We start from the raw sequence: 19,239 nt of genomic DNA, 5'->3' as shown, positions 1-19,239 counted from the left end.
CGCATTTGAATACAGCTATTGTTCTTTAAATTGTTCGTGGTTCAAGCTCATCATCTGAGGGAAAAGAACAAATAAGGACGAAAATAAACGAAAACATTATTTCCATTCACTTTGTAATTTAGGCTGCATACATTCGGTTTTAATTTTGAAGGAAACGGATCTGTACCAAGTTTGTAGAGAAAATTTGCAACAACATATCGGAAGAGTTCGAACTGTTTACATAGCAGTGGCCCCAGAGTTCCAAAATGAATTCTCCGAGAGTTCCAGGTCAGGTAACAAACATGTATAATTTTATACACTGGTCATTTACAAAATAAATAATTGTAGAAAGCACAATAAAAGGACCACCTGTAGCTCTCGAGACTCAAACAACGATCACAGAACTACTTTTCAAGTGTAGGAAAAACATCGTAAGCCCGCTACAGATACATAATCTGGAAGTTTTTTCACTTGTAAAAAAAGTTGAAAATAACCCAGTTGAACTTATAGTCTATCAACAATGAGTCTATGACCAGAAGGGGTTGGTTCTCTTTCTTCACAAGTACACCCCAGTATGCTTCCTGCAGCTATCACAGGCAAGGAAAATAGCGTATTTTTTTACATAACATTAAAATACAGAAACTTTTTTACACATGATATTGCCGTCGCAGATTCACCTGGCCAGTAGGTGGTGATACTGTGTGAGCAGGAGCGTTGTCACTGTGAGGATACAGTTCTGTTGTAGTTTTATGAAAGAAGCTTGGTTTTTTAATTCTTCATTTTTAGCTCTTGTTTCATTTGGCAATTTGTCTCTATCTTCTGGAAAAAGAATTAAATACATTATTAAGCATAAAAATTTCGAACTTTTAGATTTTCATGGTTAAATCATTATTGTACAGCTTAATTATTTGGCCTTATCTTCCTGTAGACCTTCCTGTCTTCTGTATTAAAATGGAAAACTTCCAGTTCAGTTTTTTTATTTAGATAATTCTTTTAAGCAGGCACTTCTTCTTTTATACTTGTTTGCATTACTTTCTACACCTACAGGAACTTTTTGCGCAGAAATTTGAGAAATCCTGGAAGATTTTTTTTAGCAAAACTCCATTTTTACACGTTTTAAATAAAAAGTTTTAAAATCTTCTTTAATTTATGATACAAGAAACAAGATATTCCCAGACAAAATGCTATTATTTACTAACAGCAAGTTGATCTCCAGACAAATCTTTGAGGATTAAAAAGCACTTTTATTACGCTCGGCCTCATTGTCACGGAAAAATCTGAGACCTGCTTTTGCTTATTGTAACGGATTTATTTACACTATGGACAGGGAAGATCGTCAACAACTGCTAAATTAATCATCAGCAATGAAGCAAATATTACTCAACACCGTAAACTCAACGGTTACACACGTATTTACTTCCAAACACGAAAAACAACGCAGCGAAATGCCTCGCAATAAACAGAGCTAATACACTCTCAGTACAAATTCTCAATCGAAACTAACTTTTTATCCAGCGTAACGGCTTATATACACACCGAAAAGAGAGCTCTCAAATATTCCACAAGATTCGAAATGCTTCTCGAAAATAGTAGACCGTTATTTTATTTCTTCTTTTTATTCATTCACGAATCTTATCAACGAAAAATAGGGGGTCCATATACTTAAACCGAATGTATAGGGGCTGTATATTCATTACGGGAAACTATTTACAGGTTACGTTACTACAATAATTACTATTTACAGAATTTGTAACATTATATTTCAGCAACCAGGCGATTTAGAGACTTCGGGATTTCGCTAAATGATTCCCCTTGAGATTAACTCAAGGCACAACCTAACGCTGAAAAATTAAGTTCTAAAATAAAATAATTATTTCAGCTAGGACGGAAAATAGCGAATTTCCATTGTTACAAATTTTGTTGCCTTGCAACAGTAACGTAAATCGTAATCATAATGAAAATTTTGAATCAAGGCTTCTTTGGAGCAAGCAAGAAATTTTTCCACTATCATTGCTTTTTTGGGATTTTTATCCTCATCTATGCCAATAATCGAAAATGGGGCTAAGTAAAGACACATATTAGGATCACGAGTAACTTGTATGGTTGTGAAACATTAATTAGTTTGGGAAATCTTTAATAGTTAAATAAATACAAATACAAAAGTGACGACCAGCAACAGGCTCTGGGCCCAGCTAGACTGGTCCTAGTCCATTTACAATCCCCAGTGAAGATCAATGACCCTCTTAAAACTGTCTACTCCTTTGCTCGTTACCACCTCTTCTGGTAAGCTGTTCCAAGGTTCCACTACCCTGCTAAAATAATAATTTTTTATAATATCCATGTTAGCCTGAGATTTAAATAGCTTAAAACAATGACCCCTCGTCCTGTTTTCAGCGCTAAACTTCAGCCCCGTAACATCTTCCGTTTCAATAAATTTAAACAGCTGAATCATGTTCCCTCGGTCTCTTCTTTTGCTCAAGACTGTACATTTTTAGCCTTCTAAGCCTGGAATCATAGTCTAAATGAGAAAGTCCATTTATTAGCCTTGTAGCCCGCCTTTGAAAACTTTCCAATACATTAATGTCTTTCTTAAGATAAGGAGACCAAAACTGAACAGCATACTCCAAATGGGGTCTTACCAAACTTCTATATAAGGGCAGAAGAACTTCTTTAGATTTATTTGAAATAGATCTATTGATAAACCCAAGCATCTTATTGGCTTTGTAACAATGGGTTCCAATTAAATTAGTATGCAAATAAATCCGAGAGAGGAACAAGGAATAATTTTTAGTGCCAATTACTTAAAGTTTTAGACACGTATATAGGATTTTTCGCTTTCAGTATGAAGCATTTATATGAGAAAAGGAGGTGAAATTTTGGGATGGTAACATTCAAGTCATTTCAAACCAAACTTTCCTATTAAGAAAAATATAACACCCAAATTAATGATTGAAAGCTAGATAATGATAAGTAATTCTCTACATGACTTGAGCCGCGCTTTTTTTCATTTGTTCTGATCTGGGGTTCTGGGGGTCTTAATAAGTTAGGATTTAAAGTTTAGCCAGCAGTGCTGCATTGCTAGTAACAAGGTCAATAAGATGCTTGGGTTTATCAATAGATCTATTTCAAATAAATCTAAAGAAGTTCTGCTGCCCTTATATAGAAGTTTGGTAAGACCCCATTTGGAGTATGCTGTTCAGTTTTGGTCTCCTCATCTTAAGAAAGACATTAATGTATTGGAAAGGGTTCAAAGGCGGGCTGCAAGGCTAATAAATGGACTCTCTCACTTAGACTACGATTCCAGGCTTAGGAGGCTAAAAATGTACAGTCTCGAGCAAAGAAGAGACCGAGGGGACGTGATTCAGTTGTTTAAATTTATTAAAATGAAAGATGTTACGGGGCTGAAGTTTAGCACTGATAACAGGACGAGGGGTCATTGTTTTAAGCTATTTAAATCTCAGGCTAACCAGGATATTAGGAAAAATGATTATTTTAGCAGGGTAGTGGAACCTCGGAACAGCTTACCGGAAGAGGTGGTAATGAGCAAGGGAGTAGATAGTTTTAAGAGGGCCATTGATCTTCACTGGGGATTGTCAATTGACTAGGACCAGTCTCGCTGGGCCCAGAGCCTGTTGCTGGTCGTCACTTTTGTATTTGTATTTGTATTTTTCCTTTCTGACCCGGAATAGTTATTTTGTCCTTTTGAGTGCATTATGAAAAGTGCTTGCTATTTTTTAAAAAATTCTGTTATTTTTCAACTTAAAAAGCGTAAATTTAAAAATTAAGAATAATATTTCATAATATAATAGCCAAGAAAATATCGTCAAGGGTCGCACATTGTTTTCTTTACATCTTCAAAATCAATTCTCGCACTATTAATGAGAGAGAAAAAACGACTTACCGGTTTTTTTGGATGGCATCTTGCCGCTTTCTTCTTCCCGCGGAAAGTCGTAGGATTTGTAATTAGGATATTTGCTCGTGTTGATGCCGGGGGGCAGCCTGAAGGGCGGCATCGTCGGGCGGCGGAAGCGGTGGAAGGGGGTGGAGGGAGGAAGAGTGGTGGTGGTGGTAGTGCTCACCGTTGTGGTGGTGCTGCTGGGGACTTCTGTTGTGGAGGCTGGAAAAAGAAAGGAAGGATATGAAATAAGGATCTACTATTTCATGCTGTAAAAAAAAAATTCCGAAACCAATTCTGGAAAATAGATGACAGCTAATGTGTGGCCCAAGTCCCCCCTTAGAAATGAGCAATTCCTTGCTTTTAGAGCTTTTTTCTTTGCAAAAATGTATAAAAATTTCTTTTCCAGTTAAGAATGAGTTGTTAAAAATGTCAAATTTTAATATCTCTAATCTCTACTGAAGTAGGTTTCCATGGGGAAAGTATTCTGCTAAACCACGGGGAAAACTTTTGAGCCTCCCCTTAAAATTTTGCATATGGGCGTCTTGGGGGGGAACCCCCCCCCCCCCAAGGACCACCCCTACATAGTATAAAATGAAGTCTCCAAAAAGCATCTGTGTGTCTGAACTCGCAAAACTCGAGAACTACCCGACCGATTTCGCTGAAATTTTCACCGTATCTTTCTTTTAGCACTCAAAAGGTTTGCAGGCCAGTTCGAAAAAAATTCGATGAATAGTTCTTTTCTCCCCAATTTAGGCCCAAATTTCACATAAATTCTCAAATATGAGGGTAAAAAATTGTGTGAAATAAAATAAAATATATAGTTTTTAAACAATAGTAATAATAATAAAAAAAATCAAAATAATTATTTAAAAAAGGAAGAAAGATAATATTTTACATTAATTTTAAAGGATATTTTCAAAGAAGTATCCAAATAAATTTACTTTTCGGATAAATCAATTACAATATCGTAGTAGACGTGAAAATAACATTTCTACAGAATATTTTTGGGGTATACGGTAAGGATACGCCAATTAATCGGCTACTTTGCCGACTTTTTTTTTAAATACACCATTCCCCCCCCCCCCCAAAAAAAAATGTCATGCTTTTTTCCCACAAACAAAGCATGTGTGATGTCACAATTCATGCTACCCCTCTCTCCCTCTCTCCAGTGGCGGGCGCACACGGGGGGGGGGGGAGAAGGGACATCTGTTGGCCCGGGGTCAAGCCTAAAGGGGGCCGAATATTTTTAAAATGATGGGTGAAATATATATAGGAACGTAGGTGTAAACAATATGGTGGTGGGCCGTAAAAATAATTTGTGACCATGGGCGCCCATATGTAAAGTTGTAAGGGAGGGTTCAGATATTTTAACCATGGTTTAGCAGGATATTTTCCCCATGAAAGCAGATTTCAGGACAGATTAGAGTCATTAAAATTTGACATTTTTAATAACTTATTCATTAATCGCTGGAGAAGAAATGTTTTTACATTTTTGCAAAGAAAAAAGTACTAAAAGCAAGGAAGTTCTAATTTCCAAGGGGGTTTGAGCTCCTCCCTTGCCCCCCTAAATGGTCGCCCTTGTTTGTGACGGGTTCCAAAACTCTTGTGCATGCCCCTGCCTCCCCCCTGTTACAAACTATCAGAATTTCACAACCCACCTCGCTTCCTCAAAGCGTGACATTTTCGGACAGGCTCTTACAGAGAGTTTCCTTATTTCTGCTGAAACAACTTAAACTTACGATTTATCGCAGCTGAAACTGAAATACTTACATTTTGAAGGTCCACAGCAAACCTTGAAGATCACTTTAGTGTTATGTGTGGCACACCTACCACCAACACGTTGGTGCAGGCCATCAGAACCATTACGAGAAGTTGCTGCAATTAAAAGGGATAACTAAGTTAATTCTTCTAGCACACTTAACATCAAATATTACATTAGCTTACACCATTCAAATTTTGCGAATTCCCAATGCTGAATTTTGAGAATCTATCCTTTCTTGCAGGAGAACAGATTATGTTTTTATGGAAGGAAATCCAGAAATGTTTTCAATAGTGCCAGCTGGGGCTGACGAAGTTTTCAAAAATGTTTGAGTCTTTTGGAATTTTCTTTCTGTAATTTAAAAAAACTTTTCTGCGTATTTCGGTATCCTCTTTCGTAATTTCCAAAAACGTTTCTGAGTATTTTAAAATCCCCTTTTTGTAATTTTCAAAAACTTTTCCGAGTATTTCGGAATGCGTTTTCTGTAATTTTAAAAACCATTTCTGAATAAATTGTACAGCTGTGAGTCACGAGATTTTCAAAAACGTTTCTGAGTTTTTCGGAACTCTTTCCGAAATTTTCAAAAACGTTTCCGGGTAATTAGGAACCCTTTTTCTGTGATTCTTTTTATTCTGGTTTTATTTTGGCCACTACTGGCGATATTTAGAGAGTGTGAACCTAAGAACATATAGACACTTGAAATATCCATTTTGACCATCCCCGAGATAATTACAGCGACTTTTCTCGTGACGTCTGTATGTATGTATGTATGTATGTATGTATGTGCGTATGTATGTCGCATAACTCAAGAACGGTATGTCCTAGAAAGTTGAAATTTGGTATGTAAACTTCTAGTGGGGTCTAGTTGTGCACCTCCCTTTTTGGTTTCATTCGAATGTTCCAAAGGGGGTCTTTTACACCTTTTTGTGGGGAAATCATTGTTAATTTCAATGAAAACTCAAGTGGTGATATAATTTGGTAAACACTTGGCGATACATCGCCAACCTTTTGGTCACCAAGTTTTGTCGCCAACTTGGCGACAAACTTTGCGACATTTTTTTTTTTTTTTTTTCAAATCTGGTTTCACTTTGGTCATTATTGGCAATATTTAGAGAGTTGACCATTGAATCACATTAAAATGTCCAATATTGGGAAAATTAATTTGTAGTACCTGGACGACCGAGCCTCGCTCGGCTTTAAAAGAATTATTTTTTTGTCGTTTTGTGTTTTTTTAAGGTTCAAATACTTTTCCAAATATACTTGAAAAGCTTCACGTTAACGAAATATTGTATACTCGACCTTCTTATAACACTAAAGTACCAAACAAAGAAGATTCTGAATGTAATTAAATCAACATTTTGCTTTAAACTATCTGTTACGTTTGTTTCCACTATACAATTTTCTTGTCAGTAATTAAAATATTCTGACCTTAGTTTTGCTACGGTGAAATCGGTTTTTAACCGAATACTTCCTTTCATACTACGATGCGTTTCACGATTTTATCCCACTCGACATTCTTTTTTAATAAGTACTTTTAGTTTTTACGCCAGAAAATGCTACATATACAGCATGATATCCATCAAAACTGATGATCCACAAACCATTTCAACAAATGATAACAACTGTCTTAACAAAACATAAACAATCTCAAAGACATACACTTCTTCGAAATAAAATTTAGATGCGTGATTTAAAAAACATGTTAAACTATTTGAAGTGTAAAAAGAAAATAAATAAATAAATTAAAATAAAATAGGATGGTCAAGCTTTAGTTTCACTTAAAAAAGAAAAAAAGCCCTACATCGACTTACATAATGCTTTTGAATTTGTTTTCAGCCAAGTGTGCTTGAAATTAGCCAAAGTGGCCAATATCAGCCAAGCCTGGCAACCCTAAGCAAGTATAAAATTTTAAAGCGAGAAGAGACAAATTTTCATTGTAATGGTTGCAAATCGTCTGCCTTATGCGTCAACTCACAGTTTACTTCAAGGCTTAACGCAATTTGACTTTATATTAAAAAAATTGTTTTTTGTAAAAAATCGCGTTTTTACAGAAAAAAACACTGATGTAGATGAACTTAGAATGCAAAACTACAATTAAATCCAAAATTTCATCCAAAGCGTTAGAGCCGTTTCCGAGATAAGAAATATATATATATACCCACAAGAATTGCTCGTTTAAAGATATAAGATAAAGGTTTTTTTTTTCTCCGGTTTGCAATGAACTTGGGATTAAAAATATTTAAAGTGTTTCTTTGCTTACTCCAAGCCATACTATCATTAAATTGACGTAAAAGGAAGTCATGTGATCACACATATCAGCTCATTTGTAAAAGGAAGTAAAAATATTAAACATTGTCAAATTATTCAAAAAATGCTTAACGCCCATGTTTTTAAGCATGCTATCTCAGAAAAAAATACTTCTAAGATTCTGGAAACAACCCTATTTGAGACATTGGAGAGTGCTCACTCACATATGAAGTAGTAGTCCTGGCCCGGTGTGAATTCTAGGCCCCCCGGCTGCGGGGTGAAGTTTCGGAAGGTGATGGTGAAGTATCTCAGGTGATGAGGTTTATCACAGACAGCAATAATGCGAGGGTTGGGGTTGGTGATGCGGCACGAATCATACTCCTCCTTGGACACCTGTGGGGAGAGGAATGAGTCAGTAACAGAGAGAAGAAGGAATAAATCGATAAGATGTCACAATGAAATAAAACAGTTAAGATATCGCAATGAAATAAATCAGTAAGATGATCACAACGAAATGGAACAGATAAGATATCACAATGAAATAAAACAGTTAAGATATCGCAATGAAATAAATCAGTAAGATGATCACAATGAAATGGAACAGTTAAGATATCACAATGAAATAAAACAGTTAAGATATCGCAATGAAATAAATCAGTAAGATGATCACAACGAAATGGAACAGATAAGATATCACAATGAAATAAAACAGTTAAGATATCGCAATGAAATAAATCAGTAAGATGATCACAATGAAATGGAACAGTTAAGATATCACAATGAAATAAAACAGTTAAGATATCGCAATGAAATAAATCAGTTAAGATATCGCAATGAAATAAATCAGTAAGATGATCACAATGAAATGGAACAGTGAAGATATCACAATGAAATAAAACAGTTAAGATATCGCAATGAAATAAATCAATTAAGATATCACAATAAAATAAAACAGTTAAGATATCACAACAAAATGAAGCAGGTAATGTATCGCAATGAAATAAATCAGTAAGATATCACAATGAAATAAAACAGTTAATGTATCACAATAAAATAAAACAGTTAAGATATCACAATGAAATAAAACAGTTAAGATATCGCAATGAAATAAATCAATTAAGATATCACAATAAAATAAAACAGTTAAGATATCACAACAAAATGAAGCAGGTAATGTATCGCAATGAAATAAATCAGTAAGATATCACAATGAAATAAATCAGTTAATATATCACAATAAAATAAAACAGTTAAGATATAACAACAAAATAAAGCAGGTAATGTATCGCAATGAAATAAATCAGTAAGATATCACTATGAAATAAATCAGTAAGATATCACAATGAAATAAATCAATCACAATGACTTTCCCTCGTTTGTGGAATCATTTTCTTAAAATAATTGAAAACTACAGGAGAATACTCAAATATTTTCCTTTCTGACCCAGAAAAGTTATTTTGTCCTATTGAGTGCATTATGAAAAGTGCTTAGTATTTTTTTTTTAATTCTGTTATTTTTGTATTACAAATGGTTTTTTCATACATTATTTAAAAACATATGTAAAGATGCTTGACTTGATATTTGCTTCACGTGATAATTTAATAAAATAGAAAATAAAATAACAGTTATTTGTAATATGTTGGCGATTACTATTACAATTGTATAATATAGTAATGCATCTGAAGTGGAACATTTTGAAAAAAATGACCGAATATTTTTCACTAAAAGAACAATATAAAAAAAAATCAATCTCAATTGCAATATAACAGCTATATTTGGTTGATGTAAACAAAAAAAAATTGAGACTAACATTTCATTCAACTATGTCGGACTCGAGTGGGCTCGGCTTTGAGTTTTTCCCTCCAGGCTTGGATTTCGACAGGAGACAATATTGGCAGACAATATTGTCAGGCGGAAAAAGTTACTGATCTAGGCGTCTTAATAAGTCAGGATTTAAAGTTCAGCCAACAGTGCAGCATTGCTAGCAACAAAGCCAATAAGATGCTTGGGTTTATCAATAGATCTATTTCAAACAAATCTAAAGAAGTTCTTCTGCCCTTATACAGAAGTTTGGTAAGACCCCATTTGGAGTATGCTGTTCAGTTTTGGTCTCCTTATCTTAAGAAAGACATTAATGTATTGGAAAGGGTTCAAAGACGGGCTACAAGGCTAATAAGTGGACTTTCTCATTTCGACTATGATTCTAGGCTCAGAAGGCTAAAAATGTACAGTCTCGAGCAAAGAAGAGACCGAGGGGACGTGATTCAGTTGTTTAATTTCATTAGAATGAAAGATGTTACGGGGCTGAAGTTTAGACCTGAAAACAGGACACGGGGTCATTGTTTTAAGCTATTTAAATTTCAGGCTAACGTGGATATCAGGAAAAATTATTATTTTAGCAGGGTAGTGGAACCTCGGAACAGTTTACCGGAAGAGGTGGTCATGAGCAAGGGAGTAGATAGCTTTAAGAGGGCCATTGATCTTCACTGGGGATTGTAAATGGACTAGGACCAGTCTAGCTGGGCCCAGAACCTGTTGCTGGTCTTCACTTTTGTATTTGTATTTGTCCGGGTTCGGGTGGGCCCCATTTGCAAGTTTCCGGGCTCAGGCTTTCGAAAATGAGCCTGAACCGTAGAGTAAAGAAATTACATAGAGAGGGGCCGCTATACTAAGAAATTGAAGCCGGAAGTTGCACCGTTATATCCCAAGATCCTTCTTGCTAACTATCTTAGATACATTTTGATTCAAAACATTCCATTACTGAATCTCGATTGGTGGTTGATTTAAACTCAGACATTCTTGCAAGTTTACGAAGCACGTTTTTGAAGTTGCCTTAAAACATGAGTTAAAATGCAAACCAATCCGCCAGTTACTTCAGTCGGTCTCTTTGCGTGATTGGTGAAAACCATTCTCACGAAGCGACCATGTTATCCTAATTCCGCCCATCATTGCACCGCTGTATCCAGTGTTGCCAGATGGTCACACACACACAAATCCAGATTTCCCAACTTCCCTTCCAACTTTTCCCTAAAAAGCGATGTTCTCTTTCAAAATTCCCCAAATTAAAAAAATTGTTTTTCCACTAATCTTTGCATAAAATGAATGTTTTTTTCATGATATTTTTTTCTCCTTGAAAAAAATCCCCCCCCCCCCCCTAATAACAGAATTTTCTTCTCAAATTCTTCTTATTATTTTTTTCCCCATTTTTGCTTTTTTTTTTTGTCTACATAAACACAAGCACCTGCTTCAAGAAAGGACTTTTACTTATATTGGATTTGATTGGATGGCCCTGACCGATTGAGAAATTAGAAATAGCCGAATATTTGTTCTCTACTCGCATTTATTACTCTGCTTCTGTACATTTAATTTATGAACTTAGTATATATTTATCCAAGAACAATCTTCAGTCTCACTTATTTTTACCCATTTCACTTATCAACTAGTTACTCATGCAGAAACACGCGAGTTACAAATACGAAAAAATTCTTTTTTCCTGAGGATTTTTTTTTTTCCTCAGGCTTTCCCTAAGAAAAATTTTTTCCCCAAAAAATTCCCCTCAAAACCCATTTCCCCAGACTGCTCAAGATTTCCCCAAAATGGAGAAATTTCCCCCGATCTGGCAACACTGGCTGCTTCAATTTCATCTCCTTTTGACCATAGACGGGACCCCTCTATGTCTATTTCTTTACTCTATGGCTCGAACTCATCTCCAATATGTTTATTTCTTTACTCTATGGCTCGAACTCATCTCCAATACGTTTATTTCTTTACTCTATGGCTCGAACTCATCTCCAATATGTTTATTTCTTTACTCTATGGCTCGAACTCATCTCCAATACGTTTATTTCTTTACTCTATGGCTCGAACTCATCTCCAACTTTTCAAAGATTTCTATGGAAACACATCATCTGTTTTCTCTTTTTTAGAAGCCAACCGAAGAGATATGGAAGAAAGAATGGAAATAATTTCTTACGTTGTATATGACATATCTTTCAACGTCTTCTTCCTTGGTGCCGGGTTTGTAGGCTGGACAGATGATGTTCACTTGGTCGTACTCGAACGGAAGGTTCCCTCTGTTCACGTCGATGATGTGATCTGTGTTATCGATTCGAAACCTGGAGGAAAAACAAACCAATATTAGTTGCTAGAAATTCACATTTTCATAGTTGCATATGTGGCGTACAGATCACCATGACGTGCAAGATGATTGTTCGGGTCGGGATTTGAACCACGGACCTTTGTGATACTAACCCAATGCTTGACGAAAATACGCTTAAATTTCATTAACCATTTTGTCATATCCCTTAATATTTTAATGAAACAAGGGTAAGCAATTTTTTTTAATCTTTTCATTTGATACAAAGGTACAATTATATTTTTCTTAAACAAGTTTGTTATTGCCAGTTGGTATTTACGAGGCAGTGTTGGAAGGTTATGAACAGCCACCACGAGGTCTGCCGGTTTTCATGTTCATTTGAATTGAATAAGGTGTTAGATCTAAAAATAAAGAACTCGTGGTGGACCCAACAATATAAACTTTAACTTTCTGCTAAAAAACGAACTTTCACTTCCACCAAGAAATAAGAACTTTCACTTCCACCAGAAATACTAACTTTCACTTCCACTCAGCAATGCGGCAGAAAAACAGCCGCCATTGATGTGTCAGTCGCAGTTCCTCTCAGCGCGTGTTGACTTGTGTCCCTGCGCTCGTGCAGAGCGGCTGGTTGAATAGTTATGTTCGCATTTACTATTTTAATTGTTTTTAAACGTTTTAGCATTTACCAGTTACTAATAAATAGTTTAATGTTTAACCAAGCATGTCCGTCGTCTTTTGAGATAGTGTTCCCCGCCTGACAGTGCTCTACACGCAACCATCAAATTGATAAGTATAAAGTCGCAACCAAAGAAGCGACTGGTGGGGTACAAACAAAAACTTTTGCACATTTTGAAGAGAAAAGGGGAATTCTGTCCAATACCCATCCTTTCCTCATCCAATCTGTCACTGGGTATCGTCGGTGTCTGTTACTGGAGGGGTGTGACCTTTTTTCGAAATGAAGCAAATTAAATAAAAAAAGAATTAACTCATTCAGAGATCCAGAAGCAGCCAAACGCTGGATGAGATGTAGTTGCATAAGAGAAAAATAGTTCCAAAAGTCTAAATACATTAAAAAGCTCAGAAAATTGAGCTAAACTGAGAGCGATGCCTTAAGCATATCTGTTACTGGTGCCGTTACACCATCAGTTGCATATTCGTAAAAACCAAAAAAAGCATTCTTTTATAGAGTTGACAACACCAACTGTTCTTCATCACATAAGTTGCTGGTGCACCAAAACAAAGGTGCCCACAGAGGGGGATTAAATTTTTTTTTGGGGGGGGGGGATTTAGTTTTGCTATTTAAATTTATTTATTGATTTATTTTTGATTCAAGTTATTTATTTTATTTTATTCTATTTATATTTCATTTCATTTATTTATTTAGTTTGTATGTGTGTGTGTGTGTGTTTGTCATTGGCGTATCACAGAACTTTTCTAATAAAATAATGATGATAATAATGATTAAAAATAAATAAATGAACAAATAAATAAACAAAATGTTAAAAAATAAATTAACATATTTTTTAAAAATAAAAAAGAGAACTAGAAAATAAAAAAGAGGGTTGAGAATTTTTTTTTCTTTGGGGGGGGGGAATTTGTGCCATTGAAGTTGGGGGGATGGGCACCCCTGCACCAAAAAAGGGGGCGGGGTCAAAAGATGTGTAGGGGTTAGGGGGCGTGGCACCTTAAACATTTTTTTTTTTTGTAAAAATGGGCTGTATATTACAGGCTTTTAATATTACTCATTTAAAAACTTCTAAATATGTGGAATATGGCACCGAAATTCGGAACGAATGGCCCCCGCAGACTTTTCCCTTTCATTTTTAAGTTCCATTCTTATTTAATACTAGTGGTACCCGCACGGCTTTGCCCGTAATAGAAAAATTAAAAGGTCTTTTAGGTTCGCCTGTACAAATAATGTATGGAATCGGATAATCGGAATTTTCTCGCCAATTGGCTTGTACCCTTGTTACGGTTCCACGTTATGATAATTTCGTATCTCGCCAATTGGCTTATGCCCATGTTACGGTTCCACGTTATGATAATTTCGTAATTTACTCGTCCATCTTATGATATTTTTGTTCCTAAAATTGGAATATAAAAAAAGAGCCACATCGAATTTTCGAAAAATCGCTCCGAGGTGCACACCCTCGTGCTACAAACTAACTTTGTGCCAAATTTCATGAAAATCGGCCGAACGGTCTAGGCGCTATGCGCGTCACAGACATCCTACATACATCCTCCGGACAGAGAGACTTTCAGCTTTATTATTAGTAAAGAAGATGAAAAAGTTCATTTGTTTGGAATTTTTAGTTTTTTCTTTCGTGAGATGAATCAATCCACCTTATAAAAAACCATTTTTCAATCTGTCATTAATTTTTAACTCTGAAAAATGAGGGGGGCAGTCGCCCCCTTGCCTCCTCGCACGAGCCGCCTGTACTTCATTATCAACTATGTGTCACAAAAACCTCAAAATGAAGCTCATGCAAGAAGCAGTTTCCTCATTTCAAAATTTTCCGGGGAAGGGGAGGGAGGAGGTTACATTCTCAATGGGTATTCTTAAAGGAGAAGGGGAGGGGGGGCTGACTCCATTGACCGGCATGGTGAGAAATAATTACATAGAATCACTTGGCGATTACCTCCAGCTCTTTTACTCACGTGGTTTTGCACAAACAGTTTTGCCAAAACATTTGTTCAAACATATGTATAATTAGGGGTGCCTACCCGCCCTCCCATCCCTCAGAAAAAAAAAATTAATTTGAATTTTGACATCTTGAATTTAAATTATGTTTTTCGCAATCACGACTGTATGTATGTAGGCGTGTGTGGGGGTATGTGTGTTGTGTGTAGGGGTATGTGTATGTGTGTGTAGGCATGTGTGTTTGTGTCTGTGTGCAGGCATGAGTGTGTGAGTAGTTGTGTGTATGAATGTGTGTGTATGTGGGGCAGTGGCGGATCCAGCCGATTGTTTTGGGAGGGGCCATCTGAAATTTTTGAACAAACTCCGAACTCCCCAGAAATTTTATTAAAATGAAGTTTTAAAAACTCAATTTTCGGGGTATCGGGACATTGGGTGAGGGGGCGCATTTAGGAATCTGCCTTGAAAATGTTTCAAAATTTTTATTGCCGAGTAATTTTTGAAAATTAGGAAACTAAAAACGCATTTTGTCTATTTTTGATGATGTACCGAGAAAGTTCAGGTTTCAGGTGCTGGCCCCAAAATACTTTTTGAAAAAATAGCTTAGAAACCAAAATATGCTGTCATTATACATTGAGAAGTAAGAAGAGGAGGGGTGCTCTTCTAGCTCTTCAGCTGTCCATCCTAAAAATGCACCTTTAGGTAATGTTTGCTTACATTTAAGGAAGATTGAAGAGGCTTAGAATCCCTCCTTCCTGGAAATATTTTGCATTTGAGGCTCTAAAAATTCGATTTTTAACTATTTTTATACATATTTTAGAAAGGGATGGAAAATTCGTGAGCTCCTCTAAAAACCTCCTTTTAAAGCTATCATCACGATATGAACTGGGGAGGGAGGGGGTCCTATCAAAGATCGCTAGTAATTGAAATCCCAAAAAATTTTATTTAAGTTGCTTTTAAGCAAGTTAACTGATAAGGGCTAGATTAGCTAGTTTCCGTTGACATTTTTGCCAAATAAAAGACTTAAAATGCAATTTTTTTGCTACATATCAAGGCATTTGTAAAAGGGCATGGGAAAAGAGGGTTCTCACCCTAGTTTCGAAATTAAAGCCATAAAAACGAAAATTTAGGCTCTCTTTGGTCTTGTGAACAATAGGTATACTCTGAGAACAGCAGCATTTAGAGATCGTCCAAGTGCCCAAGAAATGATGTAAAAGATGAAGAAAAATTTTGGAAATAAAAGTTTTGTTTTCAGGGTAGTGACATAATTTATCTATCAATTACGGCCTATGCTTCTTTTTCAGTATAACACATGTGTTAAATTTTGTTATCCTCTCATAATATTTTTTTTTCTTTTTTTTTCTTAAAAACATTCCTACGATCACAAGGCTTTGGGAGGGGGCCATGGGGGCCCCCTCTAGATCCGCCCCTGATGTGGGGGGGGGATGTGTATGAGTGTGTAGGCATATGTGTTTGTGTCTGTGTGCAGGTATGAATGTGTGGGTAGTTTTTTATGTGTATGTATGTGTTTGTGTGTGTGTGCATGTGTTGGTATCTGTATGTATTTGTGTGTGTATGTGTTTGTGTGTATATGTGTGTGCGTGCGTGTGCTTGTGTGTAGGTTTATGAGTGTGTATGTGTGTATGTGTAGTTGTGTATGTATGCGCGTGTGTGTAGGACATGGATGCAACCTGGAGACGGCTTTCGCTAGAGGAGCAGCATCGTGAGGAGCCGGTCGACGGTGATGCTGCGGAGGGTGGCGGTGGGAAAACTCAAAGGAACGTCAAAAACAGTCAATTGAAAGCAATAAGCAATCGTGATTGCTCCAAAAAAGTATACAATAATGTACAATACTGAAAATTTGCAATGGCACAGTGTGCGACTTGACTCGCTAGGTGGGTACCTCTGCCACCCCCTCCTCATGCGCGATGGCAAAAGTTATGGTACATCTCCCCCCCCAACACACACAAGAAAAAGCAATACCTTGTTTTATTTCCTTTTGATATAACCCCTGTAACAGGGGTGCCCACAGGGGGGAATTATGGCGCAAGTTGCGCCATCAAAATTTTTGGGGGGGATTTTTTTCCCACATTTTTTTTTCTTTTAGAACATGAAATTTTTGAATTTCGGAAAGAAAAAATATTTAAACTTATTCAACAAGAAATAGATGCATTAATAATACTTTTTTCACATACTGTTCAGGGCTGTCGCCAAGAGAGGGAGTGCTACACCCCCTAGTTTTTCAGAAGTGCGACCGCCAATTTCATTTTAGCGATGAAAACGAACGAAGAGAAAGGGAAACTCTTCGTTGCTTTAAAAAAATAAAATAGTAATTATAAATGAAGACAAAAAGTATTTTTTCTGTAAAATTTGAATAGAAAATGTAATTTTAAAATACAATTTAGGAACACCCATGATTCTCTTTTATTAAGAGTATCGGAAATATACGCTTCAAACATTTTTATTAACACAAAAAAAAAAAAAAATTCAGTACAGTACACTCTTCACTAGGCCGCAGAATGGGTATGTCTGCCTAGTCGGAAACTATGGGCTCGGCTCAAATTAAAGTATTGTGCATAGAGTAAAATTAACATAATGGGAGGGAGGAAAGGCGACAACGCTAACATGGTGCACGCCTTGTCTCTCGGTGGCCCTATGGTTATACAAAACTAGGCTTCATGGTTCTTCAGTTTAAAAAAAAAAAAAAAAAAAAAAACTTAAATAAATAGGACAGTTTCATTAGAACGGCCAATAGGATAGGTTTCGCCGAAACATTACCATGTGTTTTTTTTTTTTTTTTTTTTTTTTTTTATGAAAAATATTGTCCTGAAAATCATTGCTAAGTGGAGAAAAATGTATGGGTCGCTGAAATAAATTTGAAATAGAGAGAAAAAAATAATAATAACAGTTAAATGCAAAGAGAGAATCAAAGTATTGTAATGAATACTCACACCAAAAGTTCTAAATTTTTGAATGTAAAAATCGTAAGTAAATCATAGCTTGATCAAGAGATGCAGGTGGCATATTAAAAATAAAATGAAGTGGAATAGAGACCTAAGGTATCGCAGAAAATTACTACATCTGTTCAAAATGTTAAAAGTCTTTTTTCCAAGGCCGCAAACGCTTGTATTGCAAGAAAGCAAAAATATTAGGGGGGAAATTTAAAGTTTTGTTACGGAAAATCCAAGAAATTATCGTGTTTGGCAGAGGAAAATTGTAAGAAAATATTACCGCAATATGTTTATTAGGAATTAAAATTGACAATGAAGATAGGAGGGACGTAGTCAAACTGAAAGAAGAGTGGGGAACTCCAAAACTTTCTTTTTACGTCCCCAAAGCCGGCCTGGAAGTTAGTTTTTAAAATTTAGGTTTCGAAAAAAATCCCAAAAAAATATTCTCAAACACCATCCTTTAGCCTAACGTCATTAAAGATGGCCTACTCCTGAGTATTTAGGACTGCAATTTCGAAAAACCATGAGAGTCCTCTCAACGTAACCTTAGAGAAACGCCCTCTCAATTAATCATTCATCCTCATTCAAGGTCGAATAATTTTCGTCTTTTGGACTTTAAAAAAAACTCCCTGTGTCCCGAAACTGTCGTCCTCCAAATATTACCGAAGATCTTCAAAAATTTCATTGCTAAGGCTTCAATTTAGAAAATTTTTCAGGGGAGAGATCTCCAAAACCTTCTACCCCTCTAACAGTATTAATAAATCGTCTACGATTGCTTCAATTAAATTTCAATTTTGAAAATTTGCCAGGGAAGAACTCCGAATCTCTCCACCAATTAACATTAACAAAAATCGTCTAAAACTGCGGTTCCTACGGATCGAAATTTTTTTTGAGAGACTGCCTCTCTCTCGGCAACACCATCGAAAAATGTCTTATATCTCGCTTTTAGTGCTTCAATTACGAAACATTTCTGGTCGCGAGCCCCTTCAAAACTCCCCTCCCCCCTTTCATCGAAGGTGGCTTGAATTACGTTTTCGGAGCTTTGATTTCAAGAAACTGGCGGTGCACTAAATTTTAACAAAAAAGACTACAATCGCGTTTTTAAGACGTCAAAATTTCAAAAAAATTCGTGCGGGGGGAGGCTGTATCTCTCTTCCTCTTAATATCACCATAGATCGTCTAAAACTGCATTTTTCGAACTACAATTTTCAAATTTTCCCGGGGGAGAGCCCCCGGACCCCCCCTTTACGTGTCACAATCGCAAATAGTTCACAATTGGGAATGCGTGCTCAAAGTTTGCATTTTGAAAAATTATACAGCGATGACCTCGAGTTTCTTTCTCCCTTAACATCACCATAGATCGTTTAAACTTTGTTTTTCAAATAACAATCTTGAAAATTCCTGAGGGAGAGCGCCCGGACCCCCTCTTCTGAACATAATTAAATATAACGTACGATTGTGTTGTGAACTTAAATTTGGAAAAATTATCGGGAGAGGCTATCCCGGAACACCTCTCCCCTCCTCCCAAACTGAAAACGTAGTTTAAAACTGCGTTTTGTTGATGTCTTCAAATTGCGAAATAATGCAAGAAGGTAGCCCTCCGACACCCCCTAATTCTGATTGAATATTATCCTTACGATTATTTATATTGCTAGAACTAAGGTCTAGTAA

At 36.1% G+C, this 19,239-nt stretch overlaps 1 protein-coding gene across 1 annotated transcript; it reads right to left on the bottom strand.

Moving 5' to 3' along the window:
- Positions 1-652: 652 nt before the first annotated feature.
- Positions 653-14,424, bottom strand: LOC129233035 (ephrin-B1-like). The gene is made up of 6 exons (XM_054867117.1): positions 14,420-14,424; positions 11,857-11,998; positions 8,108-8,276; positions 5,648-5,752; positions 3,881-4,096; positions 653-798 (listed from the first exon to the last, which is right to left on the bottom strand). Exons 1-6 carry the CDS (start codon positions 14,422-14,424, stop codon positions 653-655), a joined length of 783 nt encoding a protein of 260 aa, XP_054723092.1.
- Between the last annotated feature and the right edge of the window lie 4,815 nt (positions 14,425-19,239).

The sequence above is a fragment of the Uloborus diversus genome, unplaced genomic scaffold (genome assembly GCF_026930045.1).
Source record: "Uloborus diversus isolate 005 unplaced genomic scaffold, Udiv.v.3.1 scaffold_15, whole genome shotgun sequence".
In the NCBI taxonomy this organism is placed as follows: Eukaryota; Metazoa; Arthropoda; class Arachnida; order Araneae; family Uloboridae; genus Uloborus; species Uloborus diversus.
This window is presented reverse-complemented; position numbering and strand designations above follow the sequence as displayed.

Excerpts from the sequence above, each read along its gene's own strand:
- LOC129233035 (XM_054867117.1), bottom strand. Across the intron at positions 8,277-11,856 it reads AAAGATATGTCATATACAAC|GTGTCCAAGGAGGAGTATGA; the intron begins GTAAGAAATTAT and ends CTCTCCCCACAG. Across the intron at positions 4,097-5,647 it reads TTGCTGTGGACCTTCAAAAT|CCTCCACAACAGAAGTCCCC; the intron begins GTAAGTATTTCA and ends TTCTTTTTCCAG.